General features: G+C 54.8%; 1 protein-coding gene and 1 long non-coding RNA gene across 2 annotated transcripts; both read right to left on the reverse strand.

Moving 5' to 3' along the window:
• Positions 1-101: 101 nt before the first annotated feature.
• On the reverse strand, positions 102-10,291 carry LOC123651049 (TRIO and F-actin-binding protein-like). The gene is made up of 4 exons (XM_045587419.1): positions 10,224-10,291; positions 9,677-9,839; positions 8,489-8,657; positions 102-4,140 (listed from the first exon to the last, which is right to left on the reverse strand). The coding sequence occupies exons 1-4, from the start codon at positions 10,289-10,291 to the stop codon at positions 1,868-1,870; spliced, it is 2,673 nt and encodes an 890-aa protein (XP_045443375.1). The 3' UTR covers positions 102-1,867.
• Positions 10,292-10,866: 575 nt separating this feature from the next.
• Positions 10,867-18,099, reverse strand: LOC123653114. The gene is made up of 3 exons (XR_006742743.1): positions 16,872-18,099; positions 15,784-16,008; positions 10,867-11,248 (listed from the first exon to the last, which is right to left on the reverse strand). It is a non-coding gene; the product is annotated as an uncharacterized LOC123653114 (long non-coding RNA).
• Between the last annotated feature and the right edge of the window lie 3,687 nt (positions 18,100-21,786).

The raw sequence follows: 21,786 nt of genomic DNA on the forward strand, positions 1-21,786 counted from the left end.
TATGCATTTGTTATATAGCAACTATACTTCAATAAAGCTAAAAAAGGTAAATAATCTATTTCAAAGAATAACATAAAATGAATAAAAGTATATGCGTAAAAACAATTCAATGATTAATAAAAGTATAAACATATTCTGGACTTTTATTATAAACCTTTCTCTCTCTAAAAGTTACCCTAGTAGGAAAAAGAAAGAAAGAAAATGTAACTTTGATTTAAAACCTTAGTGCTCCTACTGAGTTATCAGATAGAAGTTAAAGTACACAAGCTGACGTGTGACTAAAAATAGTCGTAAAAAGGCAAAGACAAAGGGGTTTTTAGGGCAGTGGAACTAATCTGATGCCATAATAGTGGGCCTGTGTCATTGTATATTTGTCCCAATCCACAGCATGTACAGCACCAGGAGTGAACCCGATGTAAACTATGGACTTTGGATGCTAATGACGTGTCCGTGTTGGTTCATGGTTTGTAGCAAATGCACCTTCTGATCGGAGCTGTTGATAATGAGCTGAGTCCAGGCATGTGGTGTGGAAAATGGGATGCATGGGAACTCTCTGTACTTTCCATTCAAGTTTGCTGTGAACCTAAAACTGCTTTAAAAATTCGAATATTTTTAATTTTAAAAAGACCAAAGAAATAGTTATATTAATGCTGGAGACCTTAAAGGTTGTCATCTGGATAGTAAACGGATTGAAGTTACTGTAAAAGGAACTTTGAGCCTTAGCTGAGCCTTAGGACTGAAGGGGCACTCAATCCCCAGGAGGCAACCAGTCAATCAATGGTCTCTCTCACATGGCCCTTTTCCCCTTTCGGTCTTTTCCCCTCCCTTCCACTATCTCTACACATCAATGGGGGGAAATACCCTCAGGTGAGGAATAACAAACAAAAACAAGAAAAGGAAACTTGAATAATAAAAGATAAGATTTCGAACACAGACTCAATCTAAGATAAAATGTTGCCTCGGGGACACAGAGAGAGGAATTCTGCATGCAAAATATCACCTGCTCCTTAGGGTGATGGAAATGATCTAAATTTGGGCGGTGGTGATGGTTGCACAACTGGGTCTTGGAAGATACGCTATAATTCATCATACCAGACCTACTGTTTGCTGTTTTTTCAACCCTGACTAACGGAATGCCAACCCTGGTCCTGAGAACTCCTGAGGCTGGGACTGCTGGAGAGAGACCTCAGCCAGAGCAGGGGGAACGGAGCACTCACAGGACACCTGAACTTGGGCTTCTCGCCATATCCCAGGAGAGTAACCTTTAGCTTCTAAGAAGTCTGTGATTCTGAGTTCGCTTAATTACAATAATGCTCTGGCTATGTATTTTAAACTGACATTCTTTTCCAAGAGCCATGGGTAGCCTTGAGTTTTCTTTGTTAAGGCAGAAAAAAATCATGGGGACTCTTCCCTCACGTAAGGAGGGGGGAAAATAAACAAACCTGTGACTATGGATCACATTAAGGGTTTGAGAGCTTAACCTCATTTCAATTAATGTAGAACATTCGGATTTTACAGAGGAGGCAGTAACTTTACCAGGTCACAAAGATGGGGAGTGGCTTTGACCCAGGATTGAACCGAGCCTGCCTGACCCTGGTCTTTGCTCTTAACCACCAGGCTATGCACAATATCACTTCATTGTAAAACACACACACACACACACACACACACACACACACACACACCCCAACAAACAAAAAACGCTTAACTTAGGGAAAGAGAGATGAAGTGACTTGCCCAAGGTCACACAGCCAGTAAGTGGCAGCGCAGGGGACAATCCTTTCCATCTGGCAACCTAAGCCTTGAACCTTCCACCTGTCCTGCTGCCGAGGCTCCTCCCCAGCCCACCTGGCTGACCCCCCTGGGCTCACCTGCGCTCTTGCCCGAAGAGGCGCTCCACCTCTGCGCGGCCAGGGCTGCGGGTTCGGCCCCCGTTGCTGCCCTGGGGCCCTGGCTCCCTCTGTGCCAGCCTCCTGGGTGGGGGCAGGTCAGCCAGCACGGTGTACTCCTCCCTCTCCAAGTTGTGCCTGGTCTCCCCGGGGGGTGCTGAGCCCCGGGAGCCCCCTGAACTGCCTGGAGGAGGTGAGGGTGCCAGGAGGGCCAGGTCACTGGGTGGGTGGCGGGGTGGGGAGGAGGCTCGAGGTGCATCCCGGTGCCCGATGCACACTTGGGGGGGCAGCATTGGGGAGCCATGCAGAGAATCAGTGGAGGGGGCCAGGCTCTCCATGCTAGTCCCAGGGGGGTCCTGAAAGAAGAGGGAGGGCTCAGGGGCCTGGCGTGGGGGGGATGAGAAGGAGGGTGCATCTCGGTGCCCAATGCACACCGGGGTGGGGGGGTGGGGGGGCTCGTGCAGGGAGTCTGTGGAGGGGACCAGGCTCTCGGTGCTGGCCCTGGGGAAATCCTGGAACAAGAGGGAGGGCTCAGGGGCCTGGCGCGGAGGGGAGGAGGCCCGGGGTGCATCGCGGTATCCGATACACACAGGTGGGGGGAACTGGGGAGGGTCGTGCTGGGGCGACTGGTTCTCAGCATCTGATGTGTCTGGGAGGAAGGGGAAGGGGTCAAACTGGGTGTGGCGAGGGGGTGAGGAGGCCCGGGGAGCATCCCGGTGTCCGATGCACACGGCGGGGGGGATATAGGGAGGCTCGTGGCGAGTGGATTCGCTCTCAGAGGCGTGGGGGTCTGGGAAGAAGGGAAACGGGTCATATTGCAAATAGCGGGGAGGCGAAGAGGCCCGGGGGGCATCCCGGTGCCCAATGCACACAGCCCATGTAGACTGGGAGGAGTCAAAAGAGGTCTGGGATGCCCCTCGGGTGAGGTACAAAGGCGTGGAAGTCCGGGGGGCCGTGTGGGGGCCGGGGTTGTGCGAGGAAGAGGCCCGGGCCGGTGAGTTGTGCTGGGGAGGGCCCGAGGACTCGGGGGAGTCCCGCTGAGCTGGTTTGGTGGGGGACGAGGTCTGAGGCCTGTCAGCCTGGGTTGGCCGAAGGGCGATGGATGCCCAGGGAACCTCACTTTGCTTGGAGCGGGACGGGGAGGAGGTGCGGGGGCCATCGCTCTGGGTGGGCCGCAGGGGGAAGGAGGCCCAGGGGATGTCTTTGTTGGTACGATGGGGAGAAGAATTCCTGGGGTTGTTCCGCTGAGAGGAGCGATGGGGAGATGATGGCCCAGGATTGTTCTTTGGGGTGCAGCACTGAGGGGAGGAGCTCCCGGGGTTGTCCCGCCGGAAGGAAGAGGATTGCGGGTTGTTGCGTTGGGTAGAAGAGGTTCTGGGGGCGTTCTGCTGGGTACAGGACGTTCTGGAATTTTCCCGCTGGGTGGTCCGGTTGGGAGAGGGGCCTCTGGGGTTGTCCCTCTGGGCACAGGACGTTCTGGAATTTTCCCGCTGGGTGGTCCGGTTGGGAGAGGGGCCTCTGGGGTTGTCCCTCTGGGCACAGGACGTTCTGGAGTTTTCCCTCTGGGTGGTCCGGTTGGGAGAGGAGCCTCTGGGGTTGTCCCTCTGGGCACAGGACGTTCTGGAGTTTTCCCGCTGGGTGGTCCGGTTGGGAGAGGAGCCTCTGGGGTTGTCCCTCTGGGCACAGGATGTTCTGGAGTTTTCCCGCTGGGTGGTCCGGTTGGGAGAGGGGCCTCTGGGGTTGTCCCTCTGGGCACAGGAAATTCTGGAGTTTTCCGGTTGAGAAGTGCAGGCAGAGGAAGAAGCCTGAGGGTTGTCCTGTTGGGCAGAAGAGGTTCTGGAGTTGTCCTGTTGGGCGGCTCTGGGGGAAGAGGAAGCTCGGGGGCGGCTCCGCTGGGTGGACGCGGTTCTGGAGGGATCCCGCTGGGCGGTTCTGGAGGGGGAGGCCGTTCTGGGGGCGCTCTGCTGCGCAGAAGCCCTGTGCGCGTCCTGTTGGGTGGACGCGGCTCTGGGGTGGTCCCGTTGGGCTGCTTGGGAGGGAGAGGAAGCTCGGGGGGCATCGAGGTGTGCGGAAGCAGTCTGGGCCACGTCCCTCTGGGCAGAGCGGTGGAGAGAGGAAGCCTGGGGGGCGGTACTTCGAGGCCCGCCCTGGGGCGCCGCAGAGGAAGCGCGGTGCCGCTCCAAGAAGTGCCCACTTTCTCCCCGGAGCTTCGCCCAGTGCTGCCCGGCGCTTCGGCTCCCACCGCCAGTATCTGAGAGAGAAGAGGCAGTTCAAGGTGAGGCGGGGAGAGTGTGCTTTGCAAACTGAGAGATGCCCCAAGAGGGATGTCAAGGAGCTTCTAGCATCTTGGATTTGGCTAATTCCTCCTGGGCATTGGCACCCTGCCTGCAATTTGGGTCCCTGCCACCAGGTGGACAGCGGAGGTGACTGCCTTTGATCAGCAGGTCACAGAGTGAGGCTCCCCCACCCACTGCTCATGGTTTAAGAGCAAGAAGGCAGGTGCCATCACCCAATGCCACCAGGGGTGCTGTTGGTCTCCATGTCATTCTCACCACCGTCTCCCTGGGGCCTGAGGGGACAGGGCAGTGGGATGAGGCGGTGAGGTGACAAGATCTGATTAATGTTTTAAAAAATGGCTCCAGCCGAAACCGGTTTGGCTCAGTGGTAGAGCTTCGGTCTGAGGACTGAAAGGTCCCAGGTTCGATTCCGGTCAGGGGCATGTACGTTGGTTGTGGGCACATCCCCGGAAGGGGGTGTGCAAGATGCAGCTGTTTCTAGCTCTCTATCTCTCTCCAGTTTCTCTATCTCTCACCGATGTTTCTAGCTCTCTATCTCTCTCCCTTCTGCTCTGTAAAAAATCAATAAAAATATATTTTAAAAAAATGGCTCCAGCTGCTGGACAGGGGCTGGGGCTGAGGGAGTGGACTGAAGGGGCCAGCAGGAACCGAAAAGCTGGAGGGCTCTGGCAATAATGGTGGCTTGGCCAGGGGGGAATGGCAGAGGCAGCAAGCCGGGGACAGATGGGAGGTGTGTTTTGAAGGCAGCGATGAGCAGAGAGCCTTGTGTTAAAAAGGATGAAGAAAGAAAGGAAACAGGATTTGGGGTGTGACTGTGGGTGGGGGGTGACACAGAACAGACTGCAGAGAAACGGTTTGGAGGAAGAGTTAGGTGCCTGGTAGCCCCACACCAGCCTCCTCCACCCATTTTCCTCTGCTCCTCGAACCCAGCACCCCCGCCCACTCCTTAGGGCCTCTGCGCTGGTTGTTCCTTCTGCTGGTGAACTCAGACCTCAGCCACAATACCACCGTCCCCGCCCCCTCGGCCTCCCTGTCCATCTGGCCAGTCGCTTTCAGTCTCCTGTCTTAATCCTCCCAGAAGCAGTTGCCGCTCTCTGATCTGGCTTTCTGTTCGTTTTCTGTCAGTTTCTCCACTGGAGGGCCAGCTCCAGGGGCTGGGTCTTGTCTGTCTTCCCCCCTCTGGCTCTCTGGCACAGGGACGGGGCCTGGCACACAGTAGGTGCTGATAAACACTTAGCGGATGAGTGAAATGAAGAAGCTGTGTTGAGTGTGAGGTGCTATCCTACACCCCAGGGAAGAAGTCAGTTGTACAATGAACTAGATAGAGGTCAGGGGAGAAATCAAGGCCAGAGGTGTGAACCCAGGAGATGTCGATTTTTCCAGATAATATTGAAAGCCAGGTGTTGTCAAGTTGTCAGAGAGAGGAGAGAAGGGAGCCCAGGAATGGGCTTTGGGGCATCCATAGTTGAGGGTCGAGCGGAGGGAGAGGCATCAGCAAAGGAGTAAACAGAGGATGGTCCTGACCCATCACTGAGCAGCCGGCTCTACACCTCTTCCCCGGCTCTAGACCCACCTCAGCCCACACTGCTTGCACCTCCTCCCCAGTTCTCCATGGTCAGTGGAAGCCATCTCCATCTGCACAGATACCCAGACCAGCAGCTGGGACCGTGTATTCTCCTGTCCCCAATCCCAGCAAGACCGCCTCCTAAACCTCTCTCCTTCTCTGCCCCTCCTCACCCACAGCCTGCCCTAATTCAGGCTTCTCCATCTCCTCCCGGACAATCACAACGGGCTCCAGAGGGGTTACAGGAGTGCGTCCACCACCCACAAAGCAAGTCTTCCCCCAGAGGGACCAGCTGCTAACTGTTTGTCTCCTCTGCTTTACTCACCCATCTGCCTGCCTGCCTCCGTCTACCTGTGTCTCTCTCTCTTCCTGGCCTCTATCTTGCTGAACCATGTGGGAATTGAAGACCTCATGAAACTTCAGCCCTCATGCTCTCCTCCCATCCAAGTACTAACCAGGCCCGACCCTGCTTAGCTTCCGAGATCAGACGAGATCGGGCACGTTCAGGGTGGTATGGCCGTAGACCCCTCATGCTCTCCTAAGGCGCCTCCTGTGCGCAAGGACCATCTCCTCCCGTCACCACACTCAGGAAATACAGCATGGATCCGAACATTACCTAACATACACTTCATGTTCAAGTTTCCTGGCGGTCACAGCAATATCTCCCAAAGTTATAACTTCTGTCCTTGCTCCAATCCAGGATCCCACAAGGCACTTTGCTTCTCTGTCTCTGTAGCCTCTTTTATTCGGGAATAGTTCCTTTTTCGTCTTCCATAGCGCCCTGTCAGCCCTGGCCGCGTGGCTCAGCTGGCTGAAGTGCCGCCCCACGCGCCAAAAGGTTTCAAGTTCTATTGGTTGGGGAGCATATGAGAGGTAACTAATGAAGTTTCTCTCTCTCTCTCTCTCTCTCTCTATCTAAAAGAATTCAATTAAAAAATTTTTAAAGAGTCCTGACAATTATTTGCAAACAGTCCCTCAATTTGGGTTTGTCTGATATTTTGGTCAGAGCAGATGCAGGCAGTGCATTTTTAGCCAGAAGACTGGGAAAGGATGCTGTGTGTCCCCCCTCCCCTCCGGGCACCACATGGGGGCACCTATCGCCACTTTGCCCCCGCTGGGATCTGCCAGATCTTCCCATCCTAAAGGTGCCTTTTCCCTCTGTAATCGGTGTGTAATCTGAGGGGTGATACTTTGAGATCGTGTGAATATCCTGTTCCCCAACAGCCTTTCACCCGGGAATTTAGCATCAGCGGGTGATTCCTGCCTGAATCAGTTATCACCGCAGTGGCTGCATGCTCTGGCCATATCCCCACACCCGGACGATGCGGGAAATGCAGATCAGGAGGGACACAGTGCCATAGCGATGGGAGAGCCCGAGCTGTGGGAGCCAGCGTCACGTGCATCTCTGGACGTGGCCTGACCAGCAGCCTTTCCGCTTCCCTTGGGAACTCCACCCTGATTTCCTCTGGGCCGTCTCCCCTTCCCCACTCTCAGACCATGCGGTTTGTGCAGGGCGCTGACCCTGTCCCTGGTCACCTGATTGGGCACATGACCCAAGCTGGGTCCCCTGGAAAAGTCTTCCTAGGACTTTAGCTGCATCTGTTGGGAAGATTGTACCTTCTGTTTGTGGAAGTTGGTAAGCAGGTAGGATACAGCCTGGCAGTGCTGCTGCTCATCATGTCACTACGGGCGAGGGTCTGGCTGACAAGGAAGCCCCCACAGAAGACAGCGGAGCAGAGGCCTGATTTCTGCTCCTGTTTGCACCTGGATCCAGCTATGCCTGAAGCCATCTCCCCCTAGACTTTTTTTTTTTTTTAATATATATTTTATTGATTTTATTACAGAGAGGAAGGGAGAGAGATAGAGAGCTAGAAACATGGATGAGAGAGAAACATCGACCAGCTGCCTCTTGCACACCCCCTACTGGAGATGTGCCCGCAACCAAGGTACATGCCCTTGACCGGAATTGAACCCGGGGCCTTTCAGTCCGCAGACCGATGCTCTACCGCTGAGCCAAACCGGTTTCGGCAAGACTTTTTTTTTTTTTTTTTTTTAAATATATGTTTTTATTGATTTTAGAGAGAAAGGGAGAGGGAGAGAGAGATAGAAACATCAATGATGAGAGAGAATCATTTATCGGCTGCCTCATGCATGCCCCACGCTGGGGATCAAGCCCAAAATCGGGGGCTTGAAATAGGACTTCCTGATTTGTAGGTCAACACCCAACCACTGAGCCACGCTGGTCGGGCTCCCCATAGACTTTTTTTTTTCTTCTTTTTTAAAAAATATATTTTATTGATATTTTACAGAGAGGAAGGGAGAGAGGTAGAGAGCTAGAAACATCGATGAGAGAGAAACATCGACCAGCTGCCTCTTGCACACCCCCCACTGGGGATGTGCTCGCAACCAACGTACATGCCCTTGACCGGAATCGAACCCAGGACCTTTCAGTCCGCAGACCGACACTCTACCACTGAGCCAAACCGGTTTCGGCATCCCCATAGGCTTTTTACTCAGCTAGTTTGTCGCTTGCAACCTGAAGATCCTAACCCACCAACTGTGGGAGAATGTACGTAAATCAGGATGCGTGGACATCATGCCTGCTCCATAATTATAGGAGACTGTTTCTATGAAGACTTGAGCCAGCAAAGTGAGACCTGCCCAGGGACCCAGAGGGCCCCTAGCAATCACTCCATCCACAGCCACAGGAACCAGCCTGGTCAGGCAGAAGGACTCACCTTCCTTTCTTTGGCTCGCAGTGTCTCCTCCCACAGGCGACCGGGCGAGGACAGACGGAGCCCTCTGGGTGCTGTCAGCTCTTGACCCCTCCTGCAGCTTCCGAGGGATCATCTCGGCGTTGTTGTCCCCGCCGGGGGCCTCCTCCCGCCTTCTGACAATGTCCCAGTCCTGCCAGGGAGGGAGAGGAGGAAGAGAGACCCGCAGCATGAGATAGGTAGAAGGAAGGGAAAGGACCTGGCATTGAAAGGGCACCGACTGTATACCCAGCACTACGCTGGGCTCTTTGCAGGTGTCAACTCAACTAATCTTCAATCAGCTCCTGAGGTAGGCGGTCTGTGGAGCCAAGAACTTGCCCGAAATCACACAGCTGGGAAATGGTTTATGTGGAAGGGGACTTGAACCCAGGGAACGCCATGTGGTAGGAGGGCCTTGGCATAGCAGCCCCCCGCCCCAGAGACAACCCAGGATCCAGAGAGTAGTTTCAAAGCCTTGCCCTCCCATTGCCCGGATGTATGGCTTCCACTAAATTGCTTCCCTTATCCAAGCCTCAGTTTTCTTGCCCCAAAACAAGGCCATAAAGCAGGGTGGTAAGCCCTCCCTAGCCCACGCTGGCCACCTCATCCTTCCCTGTCACTTCCTCCTGGAGGTCTCACAGTCTGCCTCTTCTACCCTGGGGTGGCCCTGTGAGGGGTGAATGCCCAGGAAGTTCCCGATTCCCTTCTCTCAGCTCTGCCCTTGCCCAGGTGTCCCCCTCCCCTTCACCCCGTCACCCCCAGCCTGCTCCCTTCCCTCTGTCCTCCGCCAGGGCTGCTCATAGGGTGCAGTGGTGTATAACCAAGGCAGGACCAGGACCAATCCCATCCTTGCTCTGGACAAAATACCCAGCCTCCTGGCCCTCTGTGACCTGTGACCCAAGAGTTTTTGGCCACCTGAGCCCATTGGTGATTCACATGGAGCGCCCATCAACCGAAACTCCTTCCTCCATTATTTCATAGGCAGAGCCCTGCCCTCCCCCACCGGCCCCTACCTCTCCCAGGAGGGGTGGTCTGGCAGCCTGAGGTGCCCATTAGGCCTTCAGGGGCCCTTGGCCCAGGTCCTTGGTGTGGGACCCAGCTCTCCTCTGGGAGTTTGGGGCTGGCACAGAGGGGTGATCTGCTTGTGCCCTCAGCCTCCCGCCCCCAGCTCACCACAGAGGACGAGTTGCTGGTATCATCAGGGGCGTCGCAGTCAGGGCTGGAGCTGGTGCCAGAGTCAGGGCCCTCGCCGAAGCTCCGCAGCGGGGAGGCCGGGCCCTCCAGATAGGGCACTGCCTCGGAGTCCCAGCTGCTCCTGGGGGCGGCTGCGGGGCCCCTGAGAGAGGAGACAGACACGTGACTTTCCCCCAAGGTAACGGGAATTAAGAAGTAGCACCCCCACCCAGGTACACACACACCTCACATTGCAGGGGAAGAGGGAGCTGACACTGAAGGCTCTCTATGTCTTCCTGGGTTAGCTACAACGGCCCCTCTTTGAAAGGAGTGTAATGATTCCCATTTTACAGATGAAGACACTGAGGCTCAGAGTGGCCAAGAAAAGGGGAGAGCTATCCTGTGAACCAGGGCTGTGGTGCCAGCCCCGACCCCCTGTCACTGGAGCCGCAGTGGGAATCCAAGCTCAGGAAGCCCAGGCATAACTGTGCTGAGCTAATGGGGGCTCTGAGAGGTAACAGAACACCAGGGGCAGTGACAGGGGCACCCGTCTGGATGCCAAGGGAGGGTGCTGCGAGAGAGTCCTGCTTTGGGGAAGCCAGCGAGGGTGGCCATGGGCCTTAGCAGGCTTAGAGCTGGCAGTATCCCCAAAGAGTGATGGAAAGGGGTGCCTACCCCCAAGAAAGAGGCCTGCAGTCACAGTCAAATAACTTTCGGACGAACTACACACGTCTACCTCCCCCTTCAGAAGTACCATGCACGTCTGCAAACTAAAGGCTTTGACAAGTCCTGCAAGAAAGACATTCACCTCTGTGGATCCCAGACTTTCTGAAACTATTTGATGGCAGAGCTTTTTTTTTTTTTTTTAAATGTCTACCTGTGAGGAACACATGTTCCCAAAGCAATGCTGATTTAGTTCAATTCTTCTTATTTTTCAACTGGGGAAACTGAGGCACAGAACAAGGGAATAACTTGCCCAAGGTCCCACAGCCCAACAGGGGTGACGCTGAAACAGGACCCCAGGTTTCCAGACCCTCAGCCATGCCCTCCCAGCGCCCCTCAGCCCCAAAGGGACTTCAGTGCAGCTCAGAACGGGGTGGAGGGAATCCCAGAGCCCGGGGCCGCGCACAGGCAGGTGGGTGGGTGGGGGATAAGCCTATTTAATTGTTTAAAGCTGTGCAAAGGGAGCGAGGAAATGTGAGCGGCTGTGAGCCCTGCCCACAGCAGGGTGGGTGCGGGGGTGCTCTGCACCCTGGATCAGAGCTGAGCCAGGGCCCCAGGAACATGCCCGTGTGCCCAGCTGTATGGAGTGCGCATGTGACCCACGCCAGAGGCCACTGTAGACGGACGCTGCCATGGTGAAGGGGTGTGGGGTGGGGTAAGTGAGGGCTACCCCAGGGAGCACCTCCCTAGGCCCTGGAGCTCTACCCACCTCTCAGACTCTGGCTCAAGGCTGAGGCCCGCCCCAGACGGGCGCCCAGAGGCTGAGGCTCCGGGGGGGTCCTCAGCGGCGGCCGGGCGGCGGGGCAGGTCACAGTAGGGCGCCTCAGCACCTGGAGGGCTCCCGGGCTCCTGAGACAGAGTTGCAGAGAGGAGGCACCTCATGGCCCACGTGGGGGCTCCCCTCCCCCTGCTCGGCCCCTCCCCCCACCAGGCGTTGTGGAAGTCTCCAGGCATCTCCTCCTAGGATCTCAGACTTCTCAGGAGAGCTGTCCATCAGGCTGGGAGCGCCCCTGGGGATCCCGGCCGAGGTACAGTGTGTGTATGCACAGGTGTGTGCAGGTGTGTGTGTGTGTGTGTGCGCGCATGTGCAACTGTGTACACGTGCATGCATGTGTATGCAAGGCCGGGGGGTATACTAGTGCATGTTTGCGTAAGTGCATGCAAGTTCCTTTACACGTTGGCACATATGTAGGTGTGTGTGCCTGAGGACATGAAGTACACAGAAGGAACCAAGCGTTCTGCAGCTAGAACAGGAGGAGGAAGGAGGGTGAGGAAGAAGGGTTAAACCAGCCTGCAGAGGGAGGGAGGAAGAGGCTGTCTGAGGGAGGAGATGGGAAAGAAGGCCTCATAGGAGAGATCTGCCCCACTGATGGAGGGCAGGGGGCCCTCGGGGTGGAAGGGAGGCCCGGAGCTGACTGCTGGCTTCCCTCTCCCTCCGCCCTCCCCGAGGCCACACCTGTGATGGCTGGTGTTGGGCTCACCCAGGGGGAACGGCTGCTCACCTCTGGGAAGGCCCCCCCATTCCTCCCCACCTCCTGGGGCGGCAAGGCCCTCCCCTGGTGGTGGGAGACAGCGGCCTCGGCACCCTGCACCCGCCTCCTCTCGGGTTACCTGGATGGCGGGCTCCGGCGGTGGCGGCTGTCGGCTGTCAGCACCCTCGTCCCCGGGGGGCTCCGGCTCCGGCCCCCAGGCTGCGGCCCTCCCAGGCCCCGACTCTGGGCCGTGGCAGCAGCGGCCCAGGCAGCAGAAACCCTAGAGGGGCCGGCTGCGGGAGCAGGGGCCCCTCATTACTGTTTCATAAGCCGGGGCCCAGCCAAGAACAATGCAGGACATGAAACCACAGGAACCTGATCCCCACAGCTCACCTGAGAGCTGGCAGGGCGGGGGCCTGGGCATGGGCTCCCTGGGGACCCTGGAGCCCAGAGCTCAGGGCTGAGGCCACAGCTTGGACACAACCCCGAGGTGGGCACTGACTCTCTGGGTCCCAAGAAAGTGGCCCCTGGCAGGTCCTAGGTAAGGCCACGGAGTGGGGCCAGGGTGTCTGCCATGCCATCCAAGCCAGAGGAGCCCGTCTGGGTTCAGTTTCGCCCCCTGCCTTGGAGCCAGATTCTGATCAGAGCTCGTAGCGGGAGGTGTCAGATCCACAGCCCGGCCTGGCGCCTGGGCCACCCCAGGGACCTCGCAGCATGAATGAGGCGGGAGCAGCTTGCCGGGCATTGCCAAGGGGTCCCAGCCCAGCTGAGCCCAATAAGACCCCAGCCGGTCATGGCACCTCCTTCCTGCTCTCACCCCCAGCCCCCATCATACCCATCACCCACTTGAGCAGCCCAGCAGCCAGTCCCTGGCTCTGATTTCCTGTCTGGCGGGTCAGCACAGGCTCTGGCCTCAGACAGACATCAAGCCCAATCCTGGCACCTCCACTTCCCAGCTAGTGACCTCGGCCCTGTGGCTTCCCCTCTCTGAGCCTGGTTATAAATATATAAAACCAGGATGATAAGAGGACCCACCTCCTAGGGGTGTTATGAGAATGAAAGGAGTTAATATTTGTAAGGGGCTTAGAACAGTGTCTAATCTTAAATATAATAGGTAACGTATAAAGATGAAATAGAATTTTATTAGTGTTGAATCGATAGAATGTTAAACACACTTAGGAATAAATACATTAAAAAGGGATGTGGCTGAAACCGGTTTGGCTCAGTGGATAGAGCGTCGGCCTGCGGACTGAAAGGTCCCAGGTTTGATTCCAGTCAAGGGCACGTACCTTGGTTGCGGGCACATCCCCAGTAGGAGGTGTGCAAGAGGCAGCTGATCAATGATTCTCTCTCATCGATGTTTCTAACTCTCTACTCCTCTCTCTTCCTCTCTATAAAAAAAATCAATAAAATATATATATTTTTAAAAAGGGATGTGAAGTACCTGGCACACAGCATGACCCTCCCACAAAGGCTCCCTCCCTCCATCCAAAACCTGGCCATGACCTGGTCAAAGCCATGTGATTTCCAGGGATAAGCCCTGCCCTGGCCTGTGGGACTCAGCTGAGAACAGAGCAGAAGCACATCCAGAGCTGGGATCCCGGAGGAGCCAGAACAAGCTGCGGGGAGGGACCTGGGCCACCCTGCCTATCCAAGGAGGTAAAGATGTCAGAACTAGTTCCGCCCACAAGCGATAACTTCCCAGGCCCCCAGGGAAGGGTTGGAGCTCCAGCTGGGCCCCAGACAATCCCATCCAGGCTTGGGATGCTTCTTAAACCCAGACTTTGTGACTCTACATGTTTGAACCGCTTATCCATGAGCAAGACTTTCATCAGGGTCAGATCCTGATGATCCCAGAGCCTTCATCTCCCATGAGGCCTGGCTCCTCAGCTCCATAACTCAGGACCTTCCCTCATCTACAGTGAGGGCACAGGCACCGCACTCAGCACCCCACACCACTCCCGATGGATTTCCTACCCCAAGTACCCGCCTCAGGAAATAGCTTAGAAGTCAGCCATGTTTCACCCCTCCACGTTCCTCAGGTACCAAATCCTTCAGGTTCCCCTGTTCAATGTGTCCGTTTCTCTCCATCTCGAAGTCTCCATCATCTCTGACAGGAGTAACACCTTTTCCTCCCTGGTCGCCTTGATTTACTCTCACTCCCTGCACTCCATTCTCTGTCCTGCAGTCAAAGTGACTTTGGAAAATTCAAATCTGGTCACATCACTCCCATTTAAAATCTTCAGTGGCTGCCTGGCCTCTCAGGAAAAAGGTGGAAGTCAGCATGTCTATGAGGCCCCAGAAAAACTGGGACACCAGCCGCCACCTCACTGCCCTGGGATTCCTGTGCCTCCCCCTCTCGGTGGCCTTTCTCCATCCTCCAATGTGCCTCCTCCTTTCTGCCTCAGGGCCTTTGCACCCACTGTCCCCTTCCTCTCCTCTTCCTCCAACTTCACTGGCCAATGTCCCCACATAGCTTTTACCGATCAGCAGCTGCAATGTCATTTCCATGAAGAAACCAATCATTCATCCTCATGCCACTTGCTATTCCTTACAACCTTTACCACAACCATCATTCTCTGCATGATTTGTTAGTTTCCATTTCTCCTGCTAGTTTGCAAGCCCCATGAACCAGGGACTGTGTCTGTGTTAATCACTGTTTCCCCAACATCTAGCATACTGCCTGGCACACGTTAAGCACCCATTCAACATGTATGAACACGTGAAGTGGCCCATCTCAGCCGGGAAGTGGTGGGACTAACACTAGAACCCAAACTTGTCGAAATCAAAATTTTCTGTTCCTGGCTTGCCATCTCCCCCCCCACCGGGAGAGGCGAGCTGCATGGAAGACGGACTCACCGAGCTTTCAGGCATCTGTTCCCTGAACTTGGCGGGAGGGGAGCTATTACTACAGCTATCAGGTTGGGCAAAAAGGAATGTCCCAGGTCCGTCTGCCTGATCGGGAAGGCGGGAGAGGAAACGAAGGCGTATTGAATTAGCCACATGTGACTGAGGCTAAGCAGTGCCAGATGCCCTGAGTGAGAGGCCTTGTTGCTTTAAGAGAGTGAAGCCAGAGGGTAAATGACCCAAGGTCACACGGCGGGGAAATGCAAACCTGGCGCTGGACCGCTGGCTGTGTGGTCCAGAGCGGGACAATGACTCACTGCTATGGGTCACTTTGCGTGGTGCTGGCTGCCAGGCTTCAGAGGAGCCAGGGCCATGATGGACCAAGGCTGGAGGGCCCGTGGAGAGTCACGGCCCCACGCTTCTCATGGCGTCTGTGCCAGGAGCTCCGGGGTTACGTGTACTGGGACTTGGCCCAAGACCATGCGGATCCCAGAGTGAGAAAATGTTTCACTCCTTCAACACCTTCAAGGAGAACCTTTGACGTGGCTGCTGGGCTATCTGTAACCGCTCTAACACCCACCAATCTTCCCCTTTCCCCCCAGCCTCCCGTTTTAACCGACAGCAGGACTCGGGTTCAGAACCTTTGGCCAACAAATTCTCTAGTTAGAATTTAAAGACACTCCTGTTTTTTCTCTTTCTCTTCCCTTCTTTCTAACCTTTTATATAAAGGATATGATCCTCGCTTTCTACCTGGTGGTGATGTAAAGTTCTGCTTTGGTGTAAGTTGAAAAGGGGGGTTGATTTAAAGAATAAGGCATGTAATAGATTACATGAGACGATGGCAAAAAAAACAACACACAAACCCATAACGTCGGGAGAGTGACTGGCATTGGGGAAACATTCACATGGTCCCACTACTTCATCGAACAGATGGGAAAACTGAGGCTCTGCCCAGGAGGAGAGCCGGTGTCTGGGTTCAATTGCAAGTGAGTGTTTCAGTCATGCCCCAGCCTGTCACGGACTCCCCCATCCCAACCACCCGACCACTCAGGAACGCCAGCCCACCTGGTGCCTTGCTCTGTGGGCCCCCTCGGGGTGGAAGCAGTGGTGACAGCAGCTCTGGGCAAGCACACTGGCCTCATAGTGTTCGCTGGGGGCATTCCCAGCCTCCCCTTCCATCCTGGGTGAGTCAGGCCTGCAATCCACTGGTGAGGCCTGGGAAGAATGGAGCAGGGAGGCGAGAACCAGGTGACTGGCTAGTAGGACCTGGACCCCAGCCCCAGCTTGCCCCTGGACAAAGACCAAGGAAATAAGGTTATTCATCTATGTAGTCATCTATTCATTTATTCACTCAGCAAACACTCATTAAGCACCTAAGCACCAGGCACTCTGCCAAGCACCTGACACGTGCTTCCTAGTCATCACTGCAGTGTTGCTCCAAGTGTGATCCGAGGACCCTGCTGGACTCAGTATAGCTGCTTATAAAATGCGTATCCCAGTTCCCTCCCCAGATCCGCCTACTGAAAATCTCTCTGGAGGAGAGCCCTAGGGGTGTGCATTTTAAACAAGTCTCCCAGGGCACTCAGGCACCCCAAAGTTGGAGTGCCCTTGCCTTACAATTATCCTGCGTTCACCCCTAAATAAAATTAATGTCAGTTTCAGATGAAGCAAGGAAGGCTAACAGAGGTTCCATAACTTGCAAGGCCCCAGTGGCTGAACTGGATTCAAAACCAGGTCTGTGTATCTCCTCCCCGCCGCCGCCACCCACACACACACACACAAGGAGGTGGAAGTGAGGGGCACTGGATCATGACACAGGTCCTTTGGGAAACACTGGGAGGCAAAAGGCCAGCCAGGTCTTTTCAGAGTTGAGGACAAAGTCGTGAACAAAAGTGAACAACCTGAAGTCACACAGCAAGTTTGTGGCAGAGCCTGGCCCACGAGAAACACTAGTGTTCCAGCTTGTGCCTGTGCCTGTCCCTTCTGTGCCCCTGAGAGCTCCATTGGCATGCCCTGCGGGGAGAGGTGGGGAGCCCCAACGCGAGAGTGACTTGAAGATGCCCTCCTAACCCACACAGAGCCCCAGGAGGGGGTGAGGGCGAGAGGAATCCATATTCCCAAACACACCTGCCCCTTAGGGTACCTCTCCTCACCTGGAGAATTTCCTCCACAGCATCCCGGGGGATCAGGCCTTCCTTGCCAATCTCACCCCAGAGCTGGGGAATGCCATGTCCTCTGCTGGGGCAGCCAGGGCGAAGGTTCTTGGCTCCTCCATCATCAGACCTGGGAGGCGGCAGGCCACGATCTGTGGGGAGGAGGGGGCACCCACTGACCCCTTGGTGGGGTCTCTGATCCTCGCTGGGCTCTTTCTTCTCCCAGCATCACTGCTCCCAGCTCCCAGCGGTAGACCAGGAGTGAATTGGTCCCACCCAGCCGGCGCAGTTCTTTCCCAGTTTGACCACATAAAGGAGTATCTTCTGGGATGGAGACCGCTGCTCATTTCCCTGGAGGCAGGTGTAGAGCACTCTACTCCACGTCCTCCCTCACTGCTCCCGCTTCCTCCTCCCCACCCGCAACCAACTGGCAGAATTCTTCTCTGAAGTGCAAGTTAGATGCGGATATAACAATGAAAAACTTGCAGAGGACACCGAGGCCCCACCCGGAGAATGGACCCCTTTCCCCATTCAGCCAGTCCCTCCCCATATCCCTCACTCCTCTACCTTTTCCCGCTTATCCTCCTCCCCCACACCCTTCCCAATGCGCAGAACTGACCTCGGCTCGAGTTTCCACGCACAAGGGGGTGCCAGGGTTGGGGAGGGAGGTCACACACAGCCTCTTTATTTTAACAATGAATCAGAACATTGCCGGGAGGGGGGAAGACCACGCCTCTGCTGCTCTCTCACAGGCTCTCTCTAGGTTCTTTATTTACATGAAGGCTGTGCGATTGGACAATCCGAGGGCAAGGGGCGGGGCGGAGGCGGGCGGTGCCCAGATGCCTCTGAGCGCGGGACCCACTGCACGTTATGCCTGAGCAACCAGGTCTGGATCCTCCATGGCTCCTTCTGCTCTTTCCCTTTAGTTCATTCCCGTCACAGTCCGCCAGCCTGGTTTCTGCCTAGACCTTGGGCTAGAGTCTTAACTTTTCTATGCCTCAGTTTTCTAATTTATAAACTATGGGTAGTAATATTATCTGTAAGAATAAAATTAAATAACCAAGGGTTTTCAACCTCTATTTGCACATTTCCACGAATGCGACGTTCACTCCAATCACAGCTCTCCCCTTTTAAAAAGTCTAACATCTCCGCCCTACCTGGTTTGGCTCAGCAGTTAAGGCATCAGCCTGTGGACTGAAGGGTCCTGGGCAAATGCTCTAGTTGTGGGCTGGATTGCCCCTGCAGCCAATCAGTGATCCTGTCTCATCATTGATGTTCCTATCTCCCTTTCTCTTCCTCTCTGAAATCAATAGAATACATTTAACAAAATAAAAAGTCCAACATTTTGCTCTAGCCAGTGTGGCTCAGTTGGTCCGAAAGGTGTCTGTGTGTGTGTCTCTCTCTTTCCTCTATCTCTAAAATTAATAAAAACACTTTTTACTAGTAAAAGGCTAACATTTATTCTGCATTCTGTGGCAACTCCTGCTCCAAATCTCCACAATTATGAAGACATAACAATGTGAAGGATTAAGTACAAAGATCTTCATTTCATAGCAACTGAGGATCAGAGAAATACCTAACTTCCCAGTGTCACACAGCTAGTAAGAGGCAGGGGCACGACTAACACCCTGGATGTCTGCCTCTACCTTCGTCCACAGTGTCCTCACAATCAGTCAGACATTCCCATGTACCGGCATGGCATGCTGAGCTGGGTACCGGGGAGATGGTAACATGAACACAATGTGGCTCCTTCTGAGATGAGGAGCCCACTGACCAGTGGGAGAGACAGACTCTGAACTGGTCACTCTGGCCCAGCAAGGAACAGGCGAAGATACAGCTTCATAACAAGAATAATATGCTTTCTGCTTGGTCCCAATTATGATAAGCAAAACCGGAAATAGTGAGACTTGTGCTCAATATCTGGCTCTAGCACTCCCTGGCTGTGGGATCTTGAGAAAGTTCCTTGACCTCTCTGAGCCTACGTGGGGAGTAAGGTGGGCACTCAGTTTGAGTTTGAAGCTCAGGATATGATGCCAGCCCTATAGCTCCCACCCATCAGTGGCCCTCCTGACAAATTCATTACATACTTATGAAGCCCCTACTTTTGTCAGTTGTGTGTACTGAGGACAGATCAGTGAACAAAAGATCAAATCTCCTGCTTTTGTAGAGCTTATACTTCAGTGGAGACAGACAGACCACAAACTAGATAAATAAGCAGTTATGGAGTGTGTCGGCTGGTGATGAGCACAAAGGAGAAAGAAGCAGGGAGAGGGTGGGAGTGGCTGGTACTGTCAGGGAAGGCCGCACTGAGGAAGGTGACATTTGAACGAAGACCTGGAGAAGATGGGGCAGTGAGCATGCAGGACCTGGGTAAGTTTTCAGCTGAGAGGACAGATGCAGAGGTTGGAGTGGAGAGGAGAGTGGGGGCAGGTTGGTGGGCCGTCCTGAGCATTCTTCCCAGTTCTGGAGCTGCCTGGCTGCCCCCTCTGTGGGATGGCACAGGCTCAGGGTGTAGTGGTGGCAGCCAAGGAAGCGTCACCATTTAGTCCCAGCCTCACATCCCCCTTTCTACTCTGAATTCTGTTTATCTCCACCTTTGCTCATGCCATTTCATGTGGCTGGACACCCCTCTTCAGAGATCTGGGGAAGCAGATAGGTTCTGTTCCTGCTATACCCGAGCCTCAGCCTCCTCTCCGACAAGTGGAAATGGTCATCCCAGCTCTCCTTGCCCACAGGCCTGGTGGAGAATCACATGCTCTTGGCAGGCAAGCCAGAGATGCAGGAGAGTGTGGCCCAATGGAGCAGGGACAGGAAGGCACGAGTCTCTAAAAGGGTCATCAGGGCTGGCTCCAGCCCGTGGTTACCTTGCAAAGCGGCCATCTTGCTTTTCAAAGCGGCCATCTTGCTTTTACTGACCCCTTAGGGACTCATGACTTGATAAAGCTGCTAGAGGCTTCAACCCACAGGGCCCATGAGATGGGGGTAAAGAACCAAAGATAAGCATGGAGAGAGGAGCTCCTAGAATAAGACAAGTTCTCCAGAGGGTTCTGATTGCACCACTGCTGATACTAGGACTAGCAAAGCCACATGCCTCAATGTCCTTGTTCTCCTGGAAGAACTAGTGGCACACATAGGAGTGATAAGAATATTAACAAACTTTACAAATTGTAGCTATAAATTACACATGACCCCATATCACTGGGGATGGGAAGAGGCCCATGTCAGATGTCTCAGCAGTCAGCAACTGCACACGCACTGCAGGCGCACCGGAGAACACTGTGCTGTGCTGAGAACCGGTTCATAGGCAGGGTCTCATTTTAGCCTCAGGGGCAGCACTAGGTCGGTATCTCATATCTTCCTACGTGGGAACAGACCCGGGGAGGTTAGCAGAGTGAGGAGCTCAGACAATGGTCACGTGGGAGCGCCCAGATTCAAACCCACTCTGCTGTGCAGATGCCCCAGGCCTAGCCTTTTCTGGGGCTAGGGTCACAGTGGGCTATCTTGGGTTGAGCACCAGAAATGACTTGAGCCTGGTAGCAGGCTCTGCCCTGGACGGAGGCAACCGAATGGGATTGAGTCACCTGGCCCAAGCACAGGAGCGGACAACCAGAAGACAAGAGGAGCTGGTGGAAGGAGCTGAGCAGCAGGTCACGAGGCCTCCTGGCCAGAAGCCCTGAGCTGTGCGTTCCCATGCCCAGGCGTGGCCTTCAGAACTGCATCAGATATCACCAGATAGGTGGTGATGGCGACATGGGAAAGCACCTGCCCACCCCCAGGTGCAGCCTAACAGAGCCAGTTCCTGAGCCTGCCTCCTGGTGTGGTGGGGCTGCTCCTGGAGTGCCTTTCCTGGGATGAGTGGGGGGAAGGCCTGCCCCCCAGACTTCAACTCCCTCTCCTCCAGGCGTCTCCTATATCTCAAGGCCAGACTCTGCATCTGTGCTCCCATCACAGCACTCTCCTGTCACCATGATCATCTCTCACTAGCCATGAACTTCACTGGGGATGAGAGCACATCTACGCCCTTTCAGTCCTAGTGATAGGGCCCTGACCAGGGTAAACCCAAAACCCGTGTCCTGCTCAGAATCACAGGGACCAGTGAGTGGCAAGCGGGGAGTCAATGATGCTCCAGAACATGCTCCGGTTGTGCTCCACCTTCTTGGTCAGGGGACAGCGAGTATGTGGGGGTCACTAACAAGCAGGGACAAGGGTGGTTTTCAGCAGCTCGGAAGCCAAATCTGAAGGCCTGGAAGGAGTGTGAAGACCCGCACACCAGCCGGACTCCCGAGGGGTGTGCTCAGAAAGGGGCACACTTTCAGACAAGATGCATTTCCATTAAAAAGGTTATTCAGCCGAAACCAGTTTGGCGCAATGGATAGAGTGTCAGTCTGCGGACTGAAAGGTCCCAGGTTCGATTCCGGTCAAGGGCATGTACCTTGGTTGCGGACACATTCCCAGTAGGGGATGTGCAAGAGGCAGCTGATCGATGATTCTCTCTCATCGATGTTTCTAGCTCTCTATCTCTCTCTCTTCCTCTCTGTAAAAAATCAATAAAATATATTAAAAAAAAAAAAAAAAGTTATTCACTCCTAGCACCTGAGAGCTGCCTGTTTGGGGGTGGGGGATGCTCCAAGAAGTCATCTGCTTCCACCATTTCAATTTCCACTGAGGAGACGAAGAAGACCAAGGAGAAGGGACAGACTGCTAGTCTCAGCTGGTAGAGGGCAGCAGGTGGACTCTGGGTTCCACCAGCGGTTATGCTGGTCTGCAGCCTGGCTGAGGGGGCCTAGGCCTGATGCTGCCTCTTCACACCCACACCCACACCCACAGGAGAAAGTGCTGGAGGGTGAGGATGGACCCAACTCTCCGACCACGCCCACCACCCGGAAGCCTACCCTTGGTGCATGGCATTGGGGCC

This window comes from Pipistrellus kuhlii, unplaced genomic scaffold (assembly GCF_014108245.1).
Source record: "Pipistrellus kuhlii isolate mPipKuh1 unplaced genomic scaffold, mPipKuh1.p scaffold_m20_p_3, whole genome shotgun sequence".
Classification (NCBI taxonomy): Eukaryota; Metazoa; Chordata; class Mammalia; order Chiroptera; family Vespertilionidae; genus Pipistrellus; species Pipistrellus kuhlii.

Coding starts and splice junctions, on each gene's coding strand:
- LOC123651049 (XM_045587419.1), bottom strand. CDS start 10,291: ATGGCCACCCTCGCTGGCTTCCCCAAAGCAGGACTCTCTCGCAGCACC. Junction 9,840..10,223: donor CTCCCTTGGCATCCAGACGG/GTGCCCCTGTCA, acceptor CTCCTCTCTCAG/GGGCCCCGCAGCCGCCCCCA. Junction 4,141..8,488: donor TGCGAGCCAAAGAAAGGAAG/GTGAGTCCTTCT, acceptor CTTCTCTCTCAG/ATACTGGCGGTGGGAGCCGA.